Here is a 21,383-nt window from a genome sequence, read left to right as displayed (position 1 = left end):
ATGTACATACTACCTCAATTAGTCCGACTAACCGGTGCCCCCGCACATTGGCTAACTGGACTATCTGCATTGTGTCCCGCCACCCACCACCCGCCAACCCCTCTTTTACACTACTGCTACTCTCTGTTTATCATATATGCATAGTAACTTTAACCGTACCTACATGTACATACTACCTCAATTAGTCCGACTAACCAGTGACTGTTTATAGCCTCGCTACTGTTATTTTTCACTGTCTTTTTACTGTTGTTTTTATTTCTTTACTTATCTATTGTTCACCTAATACCTATGTTTTACTTACAAATCGCAGGGCCTGTAAGTAAGCATTTGACTGTAAGGTCCTGTTGTACCTGTTGTATTCGGCGCACGTGACAAATACACTTTGATTTGATTTGAACTGTGCCGTGTCATGTACATCACTGCTCTCATCCAGGGCCAAGGAGAAATAGGTGAAATCCTTTACCTTGTCTTTCAACTGTTGTTCCATATTCTCTGCGATGTCTTCAACACGCCGTGTCACTGTTCGTCTTGACAGGGAAACATTTTCAAACAGCTCTTTCACTCTCAGGCTCTTATCTTGTCATTGCTGCAGAGTCAATTAAACATTCTTTAATGAATTCACCTTCAGTGAATGGCTTGCTATGTTTAGCAATTTTGCTGGACAGTACATACAGTTGAAGTCGGAAGTTTGCATACATCTTAGCCAAATACATTTAAATTCCGTTTTTCACAATTCCTGACATTTAATCCGAGTACAAAATTCCCTGTCTTAGGTCAGTTAGGATCACCACTTCATTTAAGAATGTGAAATGTCAAAATAAAAGTAGAGTAAATGATTTATTTCAGCTTTTATTTCTTTCATCACATTCCAAGTGGGTCAGAAGTTCACATACACTCAATCAGTATTTGGTAGCATTGCCTTTAAATGGTTTAACTTGGGTCAAATGTCTCGGGTAGCCTTCCACATTCCTCCTGACAGAGCTGGTGTAACTGAGTCAGGTTTATAGGCCTCCTTGCTCGCACATGCTTTAGCAGTTCTGCCCACGAATTTTCTATAGGATTGAGGTCAGGGCTTTGTGATGGCCACTACCAGGACCTTGACTTTGTTGTCCTTAAGCCATTTTGCCACAACTTTGGAAGTATGCATGGGGTCATTGTCCATTTGGAAGACCCATTTGCGACCAAGCTTTAACTTCCTGACTGATGTCTTGAGATGTTGCTTCAATATAACCACATCATTTTCCTACCTCATGATTCCATCTATTTGGTTAAGTGCACCAGTCCCTCCTGCAGCAAAGCACCCCCACAACATGATGCTGCCACCCCCGTGCTTCACGGTTAGGATGTGTTCTTCAGCTTGCAAGCCTCACCCGTTTTCCTCCAAACATAACGATGGTCATTATGGCCAAACAGTTCTATTTTGTTTCATCAGACCAGAGAACATTTCTCCAAAGACTACGATCTTTGTCCCCATGTGCAGTTGCAAACCGTAGTCTGGCTTTTTTATGGTGGTTTTGGAGCAGTGGCTTCTTCCTTGCTGAGCGGCCTTTCAGGTTATGTCGATATAGGACTCGTTTTACTGTGGATATAGATACTTGTGTACATGTTTTCTCCAGCATCTTCACAAGGTCCTTTGCTGTTGTTCTGGAATTGATTTTCACTAGGAGACAGAACGCGTTTCCTTCCTGAGCGGTATGACAGCTGCGTGGTCCCATGGTGCTTATACTTGAGTACTATTGTTTGTACAGATGAATGTGGTACCTTCAGGCATTTGGAAATTGTTCCCAAGGATGAACCAGACTTGTAAAGGTCTACAATTTCTTTTCTGAGGTCTTGGCTGATTTCTTTTGATTTTCCTATGATGTCAAGCAAAGAGGCACTGAGTTTGAAGGTAGGCCTTGAAATACATCCACAGGTACACCTCCAATTGACTCAAATGATGTCAATTAGCCTATCTGAATTTTCTGGATTTTTCCAAGCTGTTTAAAGGCACAGTCAACTTAGTGTATGTAAACGTCTGACCCACTGGAATTGTGATACAGTGAATTACAAGTGAAATAATCTGTCTGTAAACAATTGTTGGAAAAAGTACTTGTGTCATGCACAAAGTAGATGTCCTAACCGACTGGCCAAAACTATAGTTTGTTAACAAGAAATTTGTGGAGTGGTTGAAAAACAAGTTTTAATGACTCCAACCTAAGTGTATGTAAACTTCCGACTTCAGCTGTAGCTAGCTCTCGCAATTCCGTAATTTGCTGAATGCAGTTTTGAATTGGTAGGATATACAGTGGGGAGAACAAGTATTTGATACACTGCTGATTTTGCAGGTTTTCCTACTTACAAAGCATGTAGAGGTCTATAATTTTATCATAGGTACACTTCAACTGTCAGAGACGGAATCTAAAACAAAAATCCAGAAAATCACATTGTGATCACAGTGATTTTTAAGTAATTAATTTGCATTTTATTGCATGACATAAGTATTTGATCACCTACCAACCAGTAAGAATTCCAGCTCTCACAGACCTGTTCGTTTTTTCTTTAAGAACCCCTCCTGTTCTCTACTCATTACCTGTATTAACTGCACCTGTTTGAACTCGTTACCTGTATAAAAGGCACCTGTCCAAGGACTCAATCAAACAGACTCCAACCTCTCCACAATGGCCAAGACCAGAGAGGGTGTAAGGACATCAGGGATATAATTGTAGACCTGCACAAGGCTGGGATGGGCTACAGGACAATAGGCAAACAGCTTGGTGAGAAGGCAACAACTGTTGGTGCAATTATTATAAAATGGAAGAAGTTCAAGATGACGGTCAATCACCCTCGGTCTGGGGTTCCATCCAAGATCTCACCTCGTGGGGCATCAATGATCATGAGGAAGGTGAGGGAACAGCCCAGAACTACACGGCAGGACCTGGTCAATGACCTGAAGAGGTTATAATGTTAACTAGCTAACGTTGCCCATGATTGGAAGTTAGGCTAGCCAGCAAGACTTTTAACCAGGTAGCCTAGGACAACAAATAATAAAAGCATGTACTGTATGACAGAGTGATAGACTGTTTCGTGAGTCAACATGTTTTTCTACTTGCGCGAAAGCGCACACACAGAAATCAGAAACATGGACACCCACATCATATTTAGCTGACGTTGATTGGACAAAATTGTTTTTGGTATATTTTAGTTGTCACTGTATTCGACTAAGCAGAGGTGATTTTATGATGTTGAAATGTTGAAGTTGAAATGGTGCTGGAATAGTGGAGGCAGCTCCTGTTTTCCTTGCGACTTACAGTAACTCTCTATGGTTCTAAATCAATAGTTGTTTAGAGGTCTGAAAATGTCGTAAACATCAACTTGCTTGACCATGCTGTAGGTCATGTAACTGTCTGTTGCTGTACATGCAATATGCTTTGTGGACTTCACTGGACAGAGGTTGCTATCCAAGTGGCACAGCGGTCTAAGACACTAGAGGCATCACCTGGTTCACAACCGGCCGTGATCTGGAGTCCCATAGGGTGGTGCACAATTGGCCCAGTGTCGTCTAGATTAGGGTTTGGACGGGGGGGTGGTAAACCGTCATTGTAAAATAAGATTTTGTTCTGAACTGACTTGCCTAGTTAAATCAAATAAAACAAAGGTATAGTTGAATTCATTCTGCCACTGTGTCTTCTTCTTGTCCTGGCCTTTAGGCCTATGTCACACGGCATGAGGGGAGGGGGAGCTATGCCAGTGATTGTACCACGCACTGCTACGGTTCTAAACTAGATTTTCCAGCAGGGCTATCCAGCAAATTAGCACAGCCATTGAATTGTTTATTTATCTAGGCAAGTCAGCTAAGAACAATTTATTATTTACAATGACGGCCTACGCAGGCCAACCCATAACCCGGACAACACTGGGCCAATTGTGGGCCACCCTATAGGAGAGGAGTGGACCAACAGTCTGATCAACTCTATGCGAAGATGTGGCGGGCTGCATGAGGCAAATGGTGGTCCCACCAGATACTGACTGGTTTTCTGATCCACATCCCTACCTGTTGTAAAAAGGAGTCTGTGTCTAACAGATGCATATCTGTATTCCCAGTCATGTGACATCCATAGATTAGTTTATTTCAATTGACTGATTTCCTTATGTTAGCCAGCAAGACTTTTAACCAGGTAGCCTAGGACAACAAATAATAAAAGCATGTACTGTATGACAGAGTGATAGACTGTTTCGTGAGTCAACATGTTTTTCTACTTGCGCGAAAGCGCACACACACAGAAATCAGAAACATGGAGTTCAGTGAAATCTTTGAAATTGTTTATAAAAAAAAGTTGCGTTTATATTTTTTGTTCAGTGTAACATTACATTACAGCAGCTTTCAGCATGTTTTGTTATTTCAGTATAACAAACAAGTTGTCTCTTACAATGGGGGTCGATTGAAAATGTTTATCCCCAATTTGCGGGCGTGGTCGAGGGGTATTCCTTATTATTACGTGAATATCGACTCGGGAGTATTTGTGTAACCATGTAAACAACTAAACATTTGAAAAGTAGTGACCTATGTTGATTTTGATTGACGGCAGCTTGAATAAATTCAACAATCGCCAAATAGCATTAATTTCACAAATCTACAAAATCTCAATAATGGCTCAGTATGTTTGAACACACCAATGAAAAGGGTATACCCTTTAAGTGTGTCCTCATTGTGGGTTTGACAATTTCAGACATGGCTTGGATGAGCTGAAAATAACTTTCTGTAAATAACAGACAGGATAGACACCAGAAGATGGAATGTGTTTCTTTATTTCGCCGAAGTCACTCAGAGCAAAACAATTCACCTGGCCATGAGCCATCCTTCCTTCCATGTACTGCGATCCATCTGGAAGGGTCTATCCCAGAGCCTCCACAAAGCAGGATCCAGATATTCCACATCTCCTTAACAGCACAGGTCAGCTAATCCCTGAGACAACAATTACAGCTGGCCAGAGCAACACACACATTCATTCACTCACGCAAATATATTCTGAAAGCATGCACACTGATGCAAATACATACGCACACACAGCATGGGTGTGTACAAGCAGTTGCCGAGAAGCAGGAACACACACGCACGTCAGTCACCCAGAGGGGTGGACTCAGCTTGGAGTGGCATGGTGTTCTGTCTGGAAATAAATCCAGCCGCCTTAAGAGGACAGTGGAGAAACCCTGCCAAGCATACAGGCTTCATGCTGCATGTCAGTAGTACACAGCGGTTTCCTCCCTTCCATCTGCACTCATCTCAACGTATGTGATTGGGGATAGACGTAGTTCTTTCTGATCAGTGCCAATTAATTAAAGGAAACAAGGAGAGAAAGCCACTTTAGACTGTTAGGATGCACCCAGTCTCCCTTCAGAACAGGGCCTGTATTCATAAGGAGTTCCATAGTAGAAGTGCTGATCTAGGATCAGCTTAACCCCGGTCTATGTAAACTTAATCAATTGCCTATGAGCTAAAATATAACTGATCCTAGATTATTACTCCTACTCCGAGAAGCTTTATGAATATGGGCCCAGGTAAAGAGATCATATGGGCTGTTCTGCAGAGAAAGTACATCTAAATAACACAAACTTGTTTGGCTGATATATATATTATACTTAATTTGCAGATGCTTTTATCCAAAGCGCCTTGTATGTGGCCCATGCAATAATCATTCAAACACACAACTTAAGCGCCCAATGTATGTAGGACTCAATGATATGATAGGATGCAGGCAGTATACGGAGAGTGAGGAGGTTATGAGAAGAATACATGCTCATGTTAAGGGTAAAAAAAAAGTTTCTTTTTCACATTACAGACATAACAGAGAAACACTCCCTGTGGTTGTCATCAACCATTACATAGTATTCAGACTGAAGACGACAACATTACTGTGCATTATGTGTACAGGCCAGACTGAGGAAGAATCATCACACAACACTGAGCTAACACATTTAAATTCCCTTTTCTACTGCTTAGCTAGACACATGAGATAAATGCCTGTATGCCACCAGCTCTAAAATCAGGTTAACATGAAAACAGTCAGATATCAAACAAAAGCTTTCCCTTGAGAAAAAAACGATTGAAAATTCCCTTGACGAAAGAAACAGAACATTATGGCTGAAATGGTGAAACTGATGGAATGTTTGTTTTGTACGTGGATATCCTGGGATAGAATGGAATAGCTATGGACACCAGATATGTATATATGTAATGCTCAACAGGGAGTGGATGTGTGACGTGTATGTGATCAGTGTCTGGACCTTAACACACCTGACAAACACACACGTCAAAGGAAAAAACACACGGGGGCATTTTGGATATTCAGATAGCATACTTCTATGTAGAACAAACATGCCTCCGACATGTAGAGTAAGGAATCACGTCGGCTCTATTCGTGGTATTTCTATCTGCAACATTTGGCTACGGAACGTGGCCCTGGTTGAGGAAATAGGTCCCATATGGTGAGTGAGATTATGAGATGAGCTCCACCTGATGGAATGAGAGTGTATGAGTGTGTGTGGATGTGTCAGGTCATACTGCTCAGAGAGAGGACAGGAGAAAGAGGAGCACAGGAGGAGAAAGAGGCAGAGGACAGCTAAAAGCACAGAAGAGGAATAGGCTCAGCCCTGCCAGACACACTGCACCCAGCGTTTGCATTGCACCGGCAACATAATAAACACCACAACTAAAACCAGAATGATAAAAGACTTCACATGTTAGGGGATCTCTTTGTTAGAGTTAGCCGTTGGTCCCTAAAGTTGGCTCAGATCTGCAGCACCAGTCCTGCGGCAGAGATGTTGTCCCCTCCCCCTGCAGTCTGGTAAACATCTGTGCATACCAGGTTGGGCGCCACACAGATCTCATAGTCATCCTCGTCCCAGCAGCTGACAGGCCTGGTCTCCTCTAGAGGGATCCGCTGGCTGCCCTCCTGCCGGCTCACAGAGAATGACTCGTCCATGATGAGCCGCGCCTTGCTGGGGTCGATGTCCGGTGAGCCGCACACGTGGCGGTTGGCGGTAAGCGAGGCCTTGGCCACGGCCGACATAGTGTTCTTCCACTGGGAGCCACGCGTCACAATCATGGCCTGGAACGCCAACGTGTGCACGTGGAGCCTGGACAGTGGCCGGCCTTTAGCGCTAGCTGCATTAGCGTCCACGCTGCTATCCTCATTAGCATCGCGGTAGCGCTGGTTGACCAGGCGGTAGAGCTCCCTCATCTGGTCGAGGACGGTTGCAACGCGAGGGTTAGGGTCAGAGAGCACGGTGACGTTAGAGCCCCTCAACAGGCTGAGCAGGTTGGGCAGCTCCTGCTCGTTCATCCCCAGGGAGTCGGCATTGGGCAGGACCAGACGCAGCAGGTCCCCCATTAGACCCTCATCCACAAAGCTGGCCATCTCAAAATGGACGCCCGTTCGAGGGGAGGAGGAGGAGAGGAGATTGCCCAGCCGAGAGAGCAGGTTTTTCCTCTCACCTGAAGAGAGAGCGAAAGATAAATTAGCAAAAGTAGTTAAACCAGTCTGACATCACCAAGGCCTGTTGACACAACATTGGATGCACCCCAACACAAACACTCCCGGTATGTGCTTTCCCACGCCGACTGAGGGCCTGTGTGTCTGAGGCTACAGAGCTACTGTATAGAGGCAGGCATGTTAATCCCCTAAAACCAACAGTCTGCACATCACTGGAAAACAACCCCTCAATAGCCTGCACTCCCCTCAATCTCACTCACAGCAACACAAACCACTAAAATACCAACAGTCTGTTACTCAATGGGAACCAGCACTGCTCTGAAAACAATGCGTCTCAGAGTAGGAGTGCTGATTCAGGATCAGGTCTGTCCATGTAATCTTATTCATTTTGATCTAAAAGATAAAGCGGATCCTAGAACAACACTCCTACTCAAAGGCTTTGTGGATACGGGCCCAGGCCTCCCTATTGGAGACCGAGCTTAGTGGCGGACGAGGTGTTGAAGTATCCCCTCACCCTGTTGGAAGGGGAAGCTGTCCATCATTTGGAGCCCACCCATCACCAGCAGGTCAGGATGGAAGTCCTGCAGCTTATCCTCAAAGTCCTCCAGTGCCGCTAGGTATGGGTTATGGTCATCACTGTGGACTATGTACCTGGACACACACACACAGGTTAGTGAAACAAGGCAACGGTCATAATGGACTATATTACAGGTACTTCAGGCCTCGAATTTCCCGGCATCGACGCCCTTGTGTGGCCATAATTCCCCCTAAAAAAGATCTATGCCTTGCGGCCATTGCGCCCTTGGGCTGAATAGAATAATGATTTCCCTTCGCTGAGTTCCAAAGCACCTCTCACTCACATAGCGCTCTCAGATATCTAAATTCTTATTAGCCAATGCCCGTCACGTGATCGGGTCCTTCTTACATGCATTGCATGTGAGACGGTAGGCTACAAATGAAGACAGGACACATCGGGGATGCAACGGTGCACTTCCTTCTTATCAAATTCCAAGGAGCATATTGTAGGTGTCAGAAGAACTGTCCACATTTACTTTGTCAGCCAACAAGATGTGTAATGAACAGCAAAAGCCTATGTCAATCTACTATCCCCATAGTACAAAAGTTGACCTATTCTATTGGTCATCTTCTTGTTCTGTGGAATAAGTCAATATTTAAAACATTTATAAAACCACTGTACATCAAAAAAAAGCTCATTAGGTTGATGCAACAGATCAGAACGTTTAGCTTAATGTGGATAAGCTATTTCTTCACATTATAAAACGCAGCAATGAGTCAAGGCAGTAGGCTATAAGCACAAATGTTCGAAAAACGCAATTAGCCTGGAAAACACCGTTCTCAAAAGTGTACTGCAAATGCAAGTGGTTTCATATGACAGATGAAAATATCCTTCAGAAATGTAGAAAGAGGGAAGATCTAAAGATGCAACAACAAGCATGGGTTGTTAATATGACTAGAATGGTGTCTTTGGCTGCTGGACATCGAAAGAATGTTGAGAACGAGAGAAATACTGGCTTCATATGAAGAAATGTTTATAAAATAATCCCCTTAACATTCCTATGGTTGGGACAAGGTAATACATACCCCATAAAATGACGAAAAGCGCCCATGTTTTAAACACTTAAGTTTATGGTTCAATAGTTTCAAAATGTTGACTGCCTCCGCTCAGACTGCAAGGTGGTGACATTGCAGTGTGTAATAGGCCTTTCTCTCCTATCAGAACGAACACGGCCTCAAGTATAGACAGAATCAACCCTTTAGATATACTACACAGTGCCTTTGGCAAGTATTCAGACCCCTTCACTTTTCCCACATTTTTTACGTTACAGCCTTATTCTAAAATTGATTAAATAAATACAAATCCTCACTAATCTACACTCAATATCTCATAAATGACAAAGTGAAAACTGGTTTAGAAAAATAATACCTTTGTTTTTTTAATTAAAAAAACAAATACCTTGTTTACTTAAGTATTATACAAATACCTTATTTACTTAAGTATTCAGACCCTTTGCTATGACACTCGAAATTGAAATTGGGCTCAGGTGCATCCTGTTCCCATTGATCATCCTCAAGGTGTTTCTACAACTTGATTAGAGTTCACCTGTGGTAAATTAAATTGATTGGACATGATTTGGAAAGGCACACACCGGTCTATATAAGGTCCCACAGATGATAGTGCATGTCAGAGCAAAAACCATGAGGCCGAAGGAATTATCTGTAGAGCTCCAAGACAAGACTATGTCGAGGCACAGATCTGGGGAAGGGTACCAAAAAATGTCTGCAGCATTGAAGGTCCCAAGAACACAGTGGCCTCCATCAGTCTTAAATGGAAGAGGTTAGGAACCACCAAGCCTCTTGTAAAAGGCACATGACAGCCTGCTTGGAGTTTTCCAAAAACCCCCGAAAGGACTTTCAGACCATGAGAAATAAGATTCTCTAGTCTGATGAAACCAAGATTGAACTCTTTGGCCTGAATGCCAAGCATCACACCTGGAGGAAACCTGGCACCATCCCAATGGTGAAACATGGTGGTTGCAGCATCATTTTGTGGGGATGTTTTTCAGAGGCAGGGACTGGGAGACTAGTCAGGATTGAAGCAAAGATGACCGGAGCAAAGTACAGAGAGATCCTTGATGAAAACTTGCTCCAGAGCGCTCAGGACCTCAGAATGGGGCAAAGGTTCACCTTCCAAAAGGACAACGACCCTAAGCACACAGACAAGACAACGCAGGAGTGGCTTCAGGACAAGTCTCTGAATGTCCTTGAGTGGCTCAGCCAGAGCCCTGATCGAACATCTCTGGAGAGACCTGAAAATAGCTGTACAGCAACGCTCCCCATCCAACCTGACAGAGCTGGAGGAGATCTGCAGAAAATAAATGGGAGAAACTCCCCAAATACAGGTGTGCCAAGCTTGTATTGTCATACCCAAGAAGACTAGGCTGTAATCTCTGCCAAAGGTCCTTCAACAAAGTACTGAGTAAAGGGTCTGAATACTTATGTAAATGTGATCAGTTCTTTATTTTTAATACATCTGCAAAAATGTCTTAAAACCAGTTTTTGCTTTGTCATTATGGGGTATTGTGGTAGATTGATGAGGGGGAAAAACTATTTCATCCATTTTAGAATAAGACTAATGTAACAAAATGTGGAAAAAGTCAAGGGGTTTGAATACTTTCCGAATGCACTGTACGTACAAAAGTATGTGGATACCCCTTTAAATGAGTGGATTCGGCTATTCCAGCCCCACCTACTACTGAGAGGTGTAAAACAAAATTGGAAACTCCATAGTCAAACATTGTCAGTAGAATAGCATTACTGAAGAGCTCAGTAACTTTCAACGTGGCACAGTCATAGGATGCCACCATTCCAACAAGTCAGTTGGTCAAATTTCTGCCCTGCTGGAGCTGCTCCGGTCAACTGTAAGTGTTGTTATTGTGAAGTGGAAACGTCTAAGAGCATCAACAGATCAGCCGCGAAGTGGTAGGCCACACAAGCTCACAGAACGGGACCGCAGAGTGCTGAAGCACATAAAAAATCAACTGTCCTTGGTTGCAACACTCACTACTGAGTTCCAAACTGCCCCTGGAAGCAACTTCAGCACAAGGACTGTTCCGTCGGGAGCTTCATGAAATGGGTTTCCATGGCCGAGCAGCCGTTTAGCCTATTTAAATTCGGCTACATTTTTAGGCGCCTCATGTCGGCATCGGTCTGAACATGAAAGGCTGTAGCCAAAACGCATAGGCTATCAACAAACACTTCCATCTGTGGGCGAGTAGTATCGCGATACCACGCTAAAAAATAAACATTCTGTTCACCCAGTCTCCCAAACGCTTGCTCATGTTGTTTTCTAAACATTCTCCAAAAACCTGTCATTGAAATTCACACTTCTACTCAATACAACACATTGAATTTAACGTCACAGTGTTCGGTAGAATACTGCATAGAATGGCTGATTTGCTCATATTTGCCAAGGCCTACCTGCAATTTGGCTGGAGGAAAATACCTCAGTGGAGGCTGCTGAAGGAAGGACAGCTCATAATAATAACTGGAACAAGGAACAACGCAAATGGAATGGCATCAAACACATAGAAACCGTGCGTTTGAATCCATTCCACACATTCTGCAATAACTATTATCACGACCCCGTCCTTCCCAATTAAGGTGTCACCAACCTCCTGTGACATACATGCATAATGATCTGCATATCATTGTCAGTAAGGGGAAAACACTGCATGAAACCTTCTTTACTCTTCAGTTAACAGACACCCACTGTCTCCCTCACTCTCATGAAAACACACCAATCTCTCTCTCCCACAAACACACACACTGCTCCCTACTTTTAAAATGTTGGGCACCAAACAGAATTGAAGGAGCAGCAGAAATAAATAGATTTTGATATAGTTTAGTCTTACATTAGGCCTATATGAATCCTACCTTTTGAAGCACATCTCATGAGTAGCAGACCCTTTTCCTTTCTTCCTGTGTAAATCAAATGTGCCTAAAACTACTGTCAAGTTACCAGGTTGTTAGCTAGCTAGGTATCATGACTGAACAATGGTGTTTGTTATCAACCTACTCAGACTGGTCTGTGCTCTCAGTTATAACAGGCCATGAAATGATACAACGTATCAACATTGCTCGCTGCTCCAATTTAACAAAATGTACAAATCTAACAGAAGACTCATGAGGGTCTGGATCCCCGCTCGCCATAACAGCTAAATGATTTATAAAACTCTGACTGAGGAATAGACGTACATGAAGAGCAGACGGAGAGAAGCAGGTGAGTGAGGGCTGGTAGGGGATGCTGAGGGAAGCAGGTGAGTGAGGGCTGGTAGTGGATGCTGAGAGAAGCAGGTGAGTGAGGGCTGGTAGGGGATGCTGAGGGAAGCAGGTGAGTGAGGGCTGGTAGTGGATGCTGAGGGAAGCAGGTGAGTGAGGGCTGGTAGGGGATGCTGAGGGAAGCAGGTGAGTGAGGGCTGGTAGGGGATGCTGAGGGAAGCAGGTGAGTGAGGGCTGGTAGGGGATGCTGAGGGAAGCAGGTGAGTGAGGGCTGGTAGTGGATGCTGAGAGAAGCAGGTGAGTGAGGGCTGGTAGGGGATGCTGAGGGAAGCAGGTGAGTGAGGGCTGGTAGGGGATGCTGAGGGAAGCAGGTGAGTGAGGGCTGGCAGGGGATGCTGAGAGCAGCAGGTGAGTGAGGGCTGGTAGTGGATGCTGAGGGAAGCAGGTGAGTGAGGGCTGGTAGGGGATGCTGAGGGAAGCAGGTGAGTGAGGGCTGGTAGTGGATGCTGAGAGAAGCAGGTGAGTGAGGGCTGGTAGGGGATGCTGAGGGAAGCAGGTGAGTGAGGGCTGGTAGGGGATGCTGAGGGAAGCAGGTGAGTGAGGGCTGGTAGGGGATGCTGAGGGAAGCAGGTGAGTGAGGGCTGGTAGGGGATGCTGAGAGCAGCAGGTGAGTGAGGGCTGGTAGTGGATGCTGAGGGAAGCAGGTGAGTGAGGGCTGGTAGTGGATGCTGAGGGAAGCAGGTGAGTGAGGGCTGGTAGTGGATGCTGAGGGAAGCAGGTGAGTGAGGGCTGGTAGGGGATGCTGAGGGAAGCAGGTGAGTGAGGGCTGGTAGTGGATGCTGAGGGAAGCAGGTGAGTGAGGGCTGGTAGGGGATGCTGAGGGAAGCAGGTGAGTGAGGGCTGGTAGTGGATGCTGAGAGAAGCAGGTGAGTGAGGGCTGGTAGGGGATGCTGAGAGCAGCAGGTGAGTGAGGGCTGGTAGGGGATGCTGAGGGAAGCAGGTGAGTGAGGGCTGGTAGTGGATGCTGAGGGAAGCAGGTGAGTGAGGGCTGGTAGTGGATGCTGAGGGAAGCAGGTGAGTGAGGGCTGGTAGTGGATGCTGAGGGAAGCAGGTGAGTGAGGGCTGGTAGGGGATGCTGAGAGCAGCAGGTGAGTGAGGGCTGGTAGGGGATGCTGAGGAAGCAGGTGAGTGAGGGCTGGTAGGGGATGCTGAGGGAAGCAGGTGAGTGGGGGCTGGTAGTGGATGCTGAGGGAAGCAGGTGAGTGAGGGCTGGTAGTGGATGCTGAGGGAAGCAGGTGAGTGAGGGCTGGTAGTGGATGCTGAGGGAAGCAGGTGAGTGAGGGCTGGTAGTGGATGCTGAGGGAAGCAGGTGAGTGAGGGCTGGTAGGGGATGCTGAGGGAAGCAGGTGAGTGAGGGCTGGTAGGGGATGCTGAGAGAAGCAGGTGAGTGAGGGCTGGTAGGGGATGCTGAGAGAAGCAGTTGGGTGAGGGCTGGTAGGGGATGCTGAGAAAAGCAGGTTTTTCAGTGCAGTTACAGTGCAGTGCAACTGCAGTTACAGTGCAGTGCAACTGCAGTTACAGTGCAGTGCAACTGCAGTTACAGTGCAGTGCAACTGCAGTTACAGTGCAGTGCAACTGCAGTTACAGTGCAGTATAACTGCAGTTCAACTGCATTACACTACAGTTATTCTGCAATTACTGTGTCCAAAATACCACTTTCAAAACTACAATCTTTTTTTTGTATGTATTTTAAAATGTTGGTATCATAAGTATCATGATGTTTTGGTACCGTGATATTACAGTGGTACCAGTATAAGATGCATCACTAGTAGGTCCACACATAGATACGCACGCACACACACACACACACACCTGTTGGGCAGACACACACCTGTTGGCCCTGCGGGCGGTGTACTGGCCCCAGGTGGCTCCAGATGGGTACTCCAGGATCAGATGGATATCAGGCTCCTCCACCACATTACCTGCAACTGGACAAACAGAGAGAGGGGGGAGAGGTGGGGGATGGAATCAAGGAGGTAGATGTTAGGTATGTAACTGTGATGAGTGTGTGTGTGTACACACCTGTGATGTGCTGGGACAGTACATCAGCGAAGTCAGGGCTAAAGCTCCCCCCTAACAACACGTCGCAGCCCTCGGTTGCCATTCGACCAGCCATCACTGGGGCGTTGCCACCTATGGACCAGCGGTTGCCGGGCAACTCACGAGATGTCTCGACCAGCTGACTGAACAGGGTGTTGTTCATCACAAACCGCCTGAGAGAAGAGGTGGGGGAGGGAGGTACCAGAAAAAGGGCAGGTCCGAAGGTAGAAACATTACTGCTTAAAAAGCATTACAAAACCATACCCAGAAACTTTCTACAAGTGTGTGTGTGTGTGTGTGATGCATACATGGCCTCAGTATAATCAGATTAACCTACAGGATGAGTCACAGCATCAGGTAGATTAGAGTTTCATTATGGTTAGTAGAGCCCAGGCAGCACCTGTGTGTTGCATGACTCTGGGCTGTCCTCTTCTCTACATATTAGTATCAACCAGGGTTGGGGTCACTTGAGTTGAAGTCACCCAATTCAGGAAGAGATTTGAAAAGAAATTCAAACTTTTTAAATAGCTTCTCATTTTCAGTTTATTGAGAATTATATATATTTTTTTAAATGATTGAATTGGAATTTCAGTTTACTTCCTGAAATGGACTGACTAATTCTAAGTGACCCCCAACCCTGGTATCATCAAGCCACAGTGCATCAGTATACACAGACTGACAGCTCCATGGTGAGAAAGGAACGCAGACTGTTTTCATTACAACTTAGTTTCACACACTGAGCACATAGCTATGCTACACTGCAACATCACAACTGAAAAGGGAGCTAGCATTGAGAGAAAGCTGCCAAACGTGGCTCTGGTTAACTTGCTACTTGTTGGAACAATCCACATTTCAAACAATAAAACTGGACACCCTGCCTCTGTTTTGGTAAAAATATGAGGGACGGGCCTGGAGAAAAAGGTAGGTATAACCACTCAAAGGACTGATCATCCATGATATCAAAATTAATTGTTGCAACCATATTTTGAGGCTAAACAAGTGTTGGTTTACATTTACAATGTTTACAAACATTGAAGTAAAATGGGATTATATTTTGGTTTCTGTTGAGGTGTGACCGTTGAACCTAGCTCTGTCAAATTGGTTGTTGGCAAATGCTAAACAGCCATTTTCAAGTCTGCCATAGATTTTCAAGTAGATTTAAGTCAAAACTGTAACTCGGCCATATAGGAACATTCACCGTCTTCTTGGTAAGTAGCTCTGTGTAGATTTGGCCTTTAGATTATTGTCCTGATGAAAGGTGAATTCATCTCCCAGTGTCTGGTGGAAAACAGACAACCAGGTTTTCCTCTAGGATCTTGCCTGTGCTTAGCTGCATTCTGTTGGTTTTTTTTATCTTGAAAAGCTCCCCAGTCCTTAATGATTACAAGCACATGTAACCGATGTGAAATGGCTAGCTAGTTAGCGGTGGTGCGCGCTAATAGCGTTTCAGTCGGTGACGTCACTTGCTCTGAGACCTTGAAGTAGTTGTTCCCCTTGCTCTGTAAGGGCTGCGGCTTTTGTAGAGCGATGGGTAACGCTGCTTCGTGGGTGTCCGTTGTTGATGTGTGCAGAGGGTCCCTGATTCGAGCCCAGGTAGGGGCGAGGAGAGGAACGGAAGCTATACTGTTACCCATAACATGATGCAGCCACCACTATGGTTAAAAATATGGAGAGTGGTACTCAGTAATGTGTTGTATTGAATTTACCCCAAACATAAAACTTGTAGTCATGACAAAAAAAGATTCAGTATTCATTTAGTGTCTTGTTGCAGACAGGATGCATGTTTTGGAATATTTAAAAAAATCCTGTACAGGCTTTGTTCTTTTCACTGTGTCAATTAGGTTAGCATTGTGGAGTAACTACACTGAACAACAAAAAAACATGTTGTGTTGGTCCCATGTTTCATGAGCTGAAATAAAAAATCCCAGAAATGTTTCATATGCATAAAAAGCATAGTTCTCTCAAATTGTGTGTACAAATTTGTTTACATCCCAGTTAGTGAGCATTTCTTCTTTGCCAAGATAATCCATCCACCTGACAGGTGTGGCATATCAAGAAGCTGATTAAACTGCATGATCATTACACAGGTGCACCTTGTGCTAAGGATAATAAAAGGCCACTATAATGTGCAGTTGTCATAACACAATGCCACAGATGTCTCAAGTTGAGAAAGCGTGCAATTGGCATGCTGGCTGCAGGAATGTCCACCAAAGCTGTTGCCAGAGAATTTAATGTTAATTTCTCTTCCATGAGCCACCTCCATGTCATTTTAGAGAATTTGTAGTACGTGTAACCACGCCAGCCCAGGACCACATCACGGTTCTTCATCTGCGGGAACGTCTAGGACTAGCCACCCGGACAGCTGATGAAACTGCAGGTTTGCACAATGGCCACTGGCACGCTGGAGAAATGTGCTTTTCACGGATGAATCCCAGTTTCAACTATACCGGGCAGATGGCAGACAGCGTGTATGGCGTTGTGTGCACGAGCGGTTTGCTGATGTCAACGTTGTGAACAGAGTGCCCCATGGTGGCGGTGGTATGCGCATGCATAAGCTACTTACAACCAACACAATTTCATTTTATTGATAGAATTTTGAATGCAGAGATACGGTGACGAGATCCTGAGGCCAATTTTCGTGCCATTCATCCTCCGCCATCACCTCCTGTTTCAGCATGGTAATGCACGGCCTCATGTCACAAAGGTCTGTACACAATTCCTAGAAGCTGAAAATGTCCCAGTTCTTCCATGGCCTGCGCACCCAGACATGTCACCCATTGAGCATGTGTGGGATGCTCTGGATCGACAGCGTGTTCCAGTTCCCGCCAATATCCAGCAACTTCACACAGCCATTGAAGAGGAGCAGGACAACATTCCACGTGCCACAATAAACAGCCTGATCACCTCTATGTAAAGATGTGTTACGCTGCATGACTGGTTTTCTGATCCACACCCTTATTATTTTTACAGATGCATATCTGTATGTCCAGTCATGTGAAATCCATAGATTAGGACCTAATGAATTTATTTCAATTGACTGATTTCCTTTTATGAACTGTAACTCAGTAAAACCTTTGAAATTGTTGTGTTTATATTTTTGTTAATTGTACAATGTTGCTGATCCATCCTCAGTTCTCCTATCACAGCCATTAAACTAACCGTTTTGAAGTCACCATTGGCCTTATGGTGAAATCCCTGAGTGGTTTCCTACCTCTCCGGCAACATTTAGGAAGGACGCCTGTATCTTTGTAGTGAATAGGTATATTGATACACCATCTGAAGTGTAATTAATAACTTCACCATGCTCAAAGAGATATTCAAGGTCTTCCTTTTTACCCACGTATTTAGGCTTTCCATAACAAAGGGGTTGAATACTCAGACTCAAGACATTTCAGCGTTTCACTTTTAATTCATTTGTAAAAAATGTCTAAGTACATAATTCCACTTTGACATTATGGGATATTGTGTGTAGGCCAGTGACACAAAATCTAAACGTATAACTTTCTGAAGGCACTGTATGTATCATTAATGTAGCAACTGCAGACTGCCCCTTTAAACAGAAATGGATGATAACTGGAGTCCAAGCCAAAGATTGTTGATATGAGAAGGTGTGAGAGGAACGGCATTAGACTATTAATTATGATTAATGCCTTAGTCTACAAGGTGTGGTAGCGTATCAGGACCTTGACTCTGAGTGTGTACCCTGCTAACACCATGTTGTTCCTCAACTAGAAATATCCCCCCCTGGTCTCTTAGTTTCACACACGCACGTGTTTCTAAGCGCCTTTGCCTTCTAACTTTGTCCTTCAGTTATTTAACACCACACAGTGCTTGGCCACTCACTCTGCAGCGGCTCCCGGGACGAAGAAGTAAGCGAAGCTCTGTGCCAGCTGATCAGCGTTCTCTATGTAGTCATGATGGAGAGGCTGGTTTGTGGGTGGCAGGCCGATCTTATTCAGCAACCTCACCCCGTCCACGAGGATGTCTACACAACCCCCTAAACCTGGAGGGAAAGGAGAAGGTAACAGTATTTACTACTGTAGAGAATCACAACACAACCCCCAAACCTGGATACAGAGAGAGGAAGGTAACAGTATTTGGGAGGGAACATAATTTGATGCCCCCTGCACAACAGTCCCCAATCCCTGCAGTGAGCTCACTATGTCAGCCCCCCCCCTTGCCAAAACACAATCATTACTGCAAAGTCACTCATAAGTGACTCATGTATACTCACGTAGCGTAATTGCACTCATGTAACTAACTGTGTATAACAAAAGGCTTGTGCAAGGTACAGGAATCACTGATATTGAATTAAACAGTTGTGCAAGAGCATTATATTCAAGGTTCAGAGAAATAGGGATGTGCAATACTGAGTATATGAGGGGTGAGATTATGTCTGGCCTATGCCATGATGTCTCCCATTCCTGTTGGGCTGTATAACCGCCTAGCGGGCACTGGACCGTCCACAACAGCAGGGCTCTCCAGAGAGTGGAGAGCTTATTATACTTATTTTCCACCATAATTTGCAAATAAATTCATTAAAAATCCTACAATGTGATTTTCTGGATTTTTTCCCCTCATTTTGTCTGTCATAGTTGAAGTGTACCTATGATGAAAATTACAGGCCTCTCATCTTTTTAAGTGGGAGAACTTGCACAATTGGTGGCTGACTAAATACTATTTTGACCCACTGTATCCCATCACACACACAAACATTTATACTCTGGACTCCAACATTGCGCATCCTAATATTTCTATATTTCCAGTATTTTACTTTTAGATGTGTGTATTGTTGTGATATAGATATTAGTGCATTGCTGGGAAAGCTAGGAAAACAAGCATTTTTGCTACACCCGCAATAACATTGCTAAATATTTGTTTGCGACCCATAAAATGTGATCTTGTCTCTAATCTCTACATTACTCCTTGGACCCAGATTCGTGTCCAGATCTCCACGACCTTTACTCAGTCCAGCCATGTGTCTGCAGAGATAACTGGGTGGGTCAGTATGTTGGTAGATACTGGGACAAGTTAACAGTGGCTTTTGGTGCCAGAATGCAGAAAACTGGTAACACTCGTGACAGTTACAAAACTGGATGCCTTTAGTAGTCTCCAAATACCTCAGGGTTCTCTTGTGTGTAGTGTGTGTAAAGGAGTTTGTATGCCTAAATGCAGAGATAACACATGCTTGTTGCCCCAGAGTCCACAAAGAGGGTATATACTGATAATTGTTCATCACTGGTTAATGGAAAACTAGTTAGGCCTAAACCAACGACAACTAACTACATTTCCCCAATACATCTACTATACAGTACTGGATTGGCAAGTTAATATAACAAAGAACAGTAAGAAACAAATGGGTCTGACTGACAATGTCAATGATAACAAAACATTCCAGCTAGGCTACTTCCCTAATTATTATGGTACTTTGCTCACTAGCTAGCTAAAGCTACATAAAACCACAATATTTGAAAATGGTTTCATAAAAAGATGGTGGTGCTTGCTTTACCAGATAGTTTTCATACAAATCCAGAACCCAGTCCAGAACCCCATCCAAAATGCATCATCTCTCCTGCGCATCAAAGCAAGGTTACCTAAACCAGAGATAATACTAATATACGTGGCTAAATTGAGCTAGCTAACTGATGTTAGGCTTAGCTAGCTGGTTATACAGGATTCTCACCTATCGCCACCCTGGGTCTGGCGTTGTTAATCCCCACTTTGCTTTCAGCCCGCAGCAGGGAGGACAGCACTGTGTCCAACCGGTCATCCAGCCTTGAATCCCCGGGAGGTCGGAACCAGTACGCCAGCAGAACCACCGCAAGAGACACTGCCGTCCCATACTTCATGAATGAAAACCCACTTCCTCGCTCCATGGCCAGCAGTGGCTGCGGACTCGCCAGAACTCCTACAGCAGCAAGGACGAGAACAGCGCTAACTTGGCTTGCAAACAAACTGTATTTAAAAGACAAGTATCCCCGGGATGGCAGATGAGTTGGTGGTTTCAAGCGAGTATGCAGCAGGGTCAACAGTAGCTGTGGAGGGGGAGTGACAACAATGCGGAAGTAGCTAGCTCGGGGCGGGCACATATTATTTGGTCGTCACGAGTTACCACAGCCCTAAACCCCGCCTATTTCTACAATTTCCCTTCTTAACATGTGTTTTTAAACCTAACACGGACCTTTAATCACACTGCTACATGTATGCCTAACCCTAACCTTAAATTAAGACCAAAAATCACATTTTGGTTTTCATACATTTTTATTATATAGCTATTTGTGGCTGTGTGGTACCTAGTGGAAACTAGATTCTTCGGCTTGCAGTTTGAGCTAGTCTCTACAGTGGGAGACTTTTGAGCTAGTTTGACCGTTTTTATTTTTACCTATATTTTACTAGGCAAGTCAATTGAGAACAAATTCTTATTTTCAATGACGGCCTAGGAACAGTGGGTTCAGGGGCAGAACGACAGATGTGTACGTTGTCAGCTCGGGGATTCGAGCTTGCTACTGGTTGCTAGTCCAACGCTCTAACCACTAGGCTACCCTGCCGCCCCAGGGTGGCCTAGTATTTCCAGGGATGCGAATAAATTACAATGACAAAATACAATTGCAAAATATCCTAAAAACCAATGTATGAAAATAAAATATAAGATACTTTTGCAAATGTAAAAATAAATGTTTTGTCACACCCGTGGTATTCGGTATGTTATAAACTGGGTGGTTCGATGCGTCGTGCGTGGGAACAGCCCTTAGCCGTAGTATATTGGCCAAATTCCACCCCCCGTGCATTACTGCTTAATTATAAACTGGGTGGTTCGAGCCCTGAATGCTGATTGGCTGACAGCCGGGCATATGAGACCGTATACCACAGGTATGACAAAACATGTATTTTCACTGCTTTAATTACATTGGTAACGAGTTTATAATAGTATTAAGGCACCTCAGGGTTTGTGGTATATGGCCAATAAACCATGGCTAAGGGCTGTATACAGGCACTCCATGTTGTGTTGTG

At 44.5% G+C, this 21,383-nt stretch overlaps 1 protein-coding gene across 1 annotated transcript; it reads right to left on the bottom strand.

Moving 5' to 3' along the window:
- Positions 1-4,767: 4,767 nt before the first annotated feature.
- Positions 4,768-20,439, bottom strand: LOC112247270 (ADP-dependent glucokinase-like). Its single transcript, XM_042319248.1, has 6 exons — positions 20,056-20,439; positions 18,216-18,375; positions 14,355-14,545; positions 14,164-14,260; positions 7,987-8,123; positions 4,768-7,474 (listed from the first exon to the last, which is right to left on the bottom strand). The coding sequence occupies exons 1-6, from the start codon at positions 20,246-20,248 to the stop codon at positions 6,768-6,770; spliced, it is 1,485 nt and encodes a 494-aa protein (XP_042175182.1). The 5' UTR covers positions 20,249-20,439; the 3' UTR covers positions 4,768-6,767.
- Positions 20,440-21,383: the final 944 nt, after the last annotated feature.

Source organism: Oncorhynchus tshawytscha, unplaced genomic scaffold, assembly GCF_018296145.1.
Source record: "Oncorhynchus tshawytscha isolate Ot180627B unplaced genomic scaffold, Otsh_v2.0 Un_contig_1824_pilon_pilon, whole genome shotgun sequence".
In the NCBI taxonomy this organism is placed as follows: Eukaryota; Metazoa; Chordata; class Actinopteri; order Salmoniformes; family Salmonidae; genus Oncorhynchus; species Oncorhynchus tshawytscha.
Note: the sequence above shows the minus strand (reverse complement) of the source record. Positions and strands in the feature narration are given on the sequence as shown.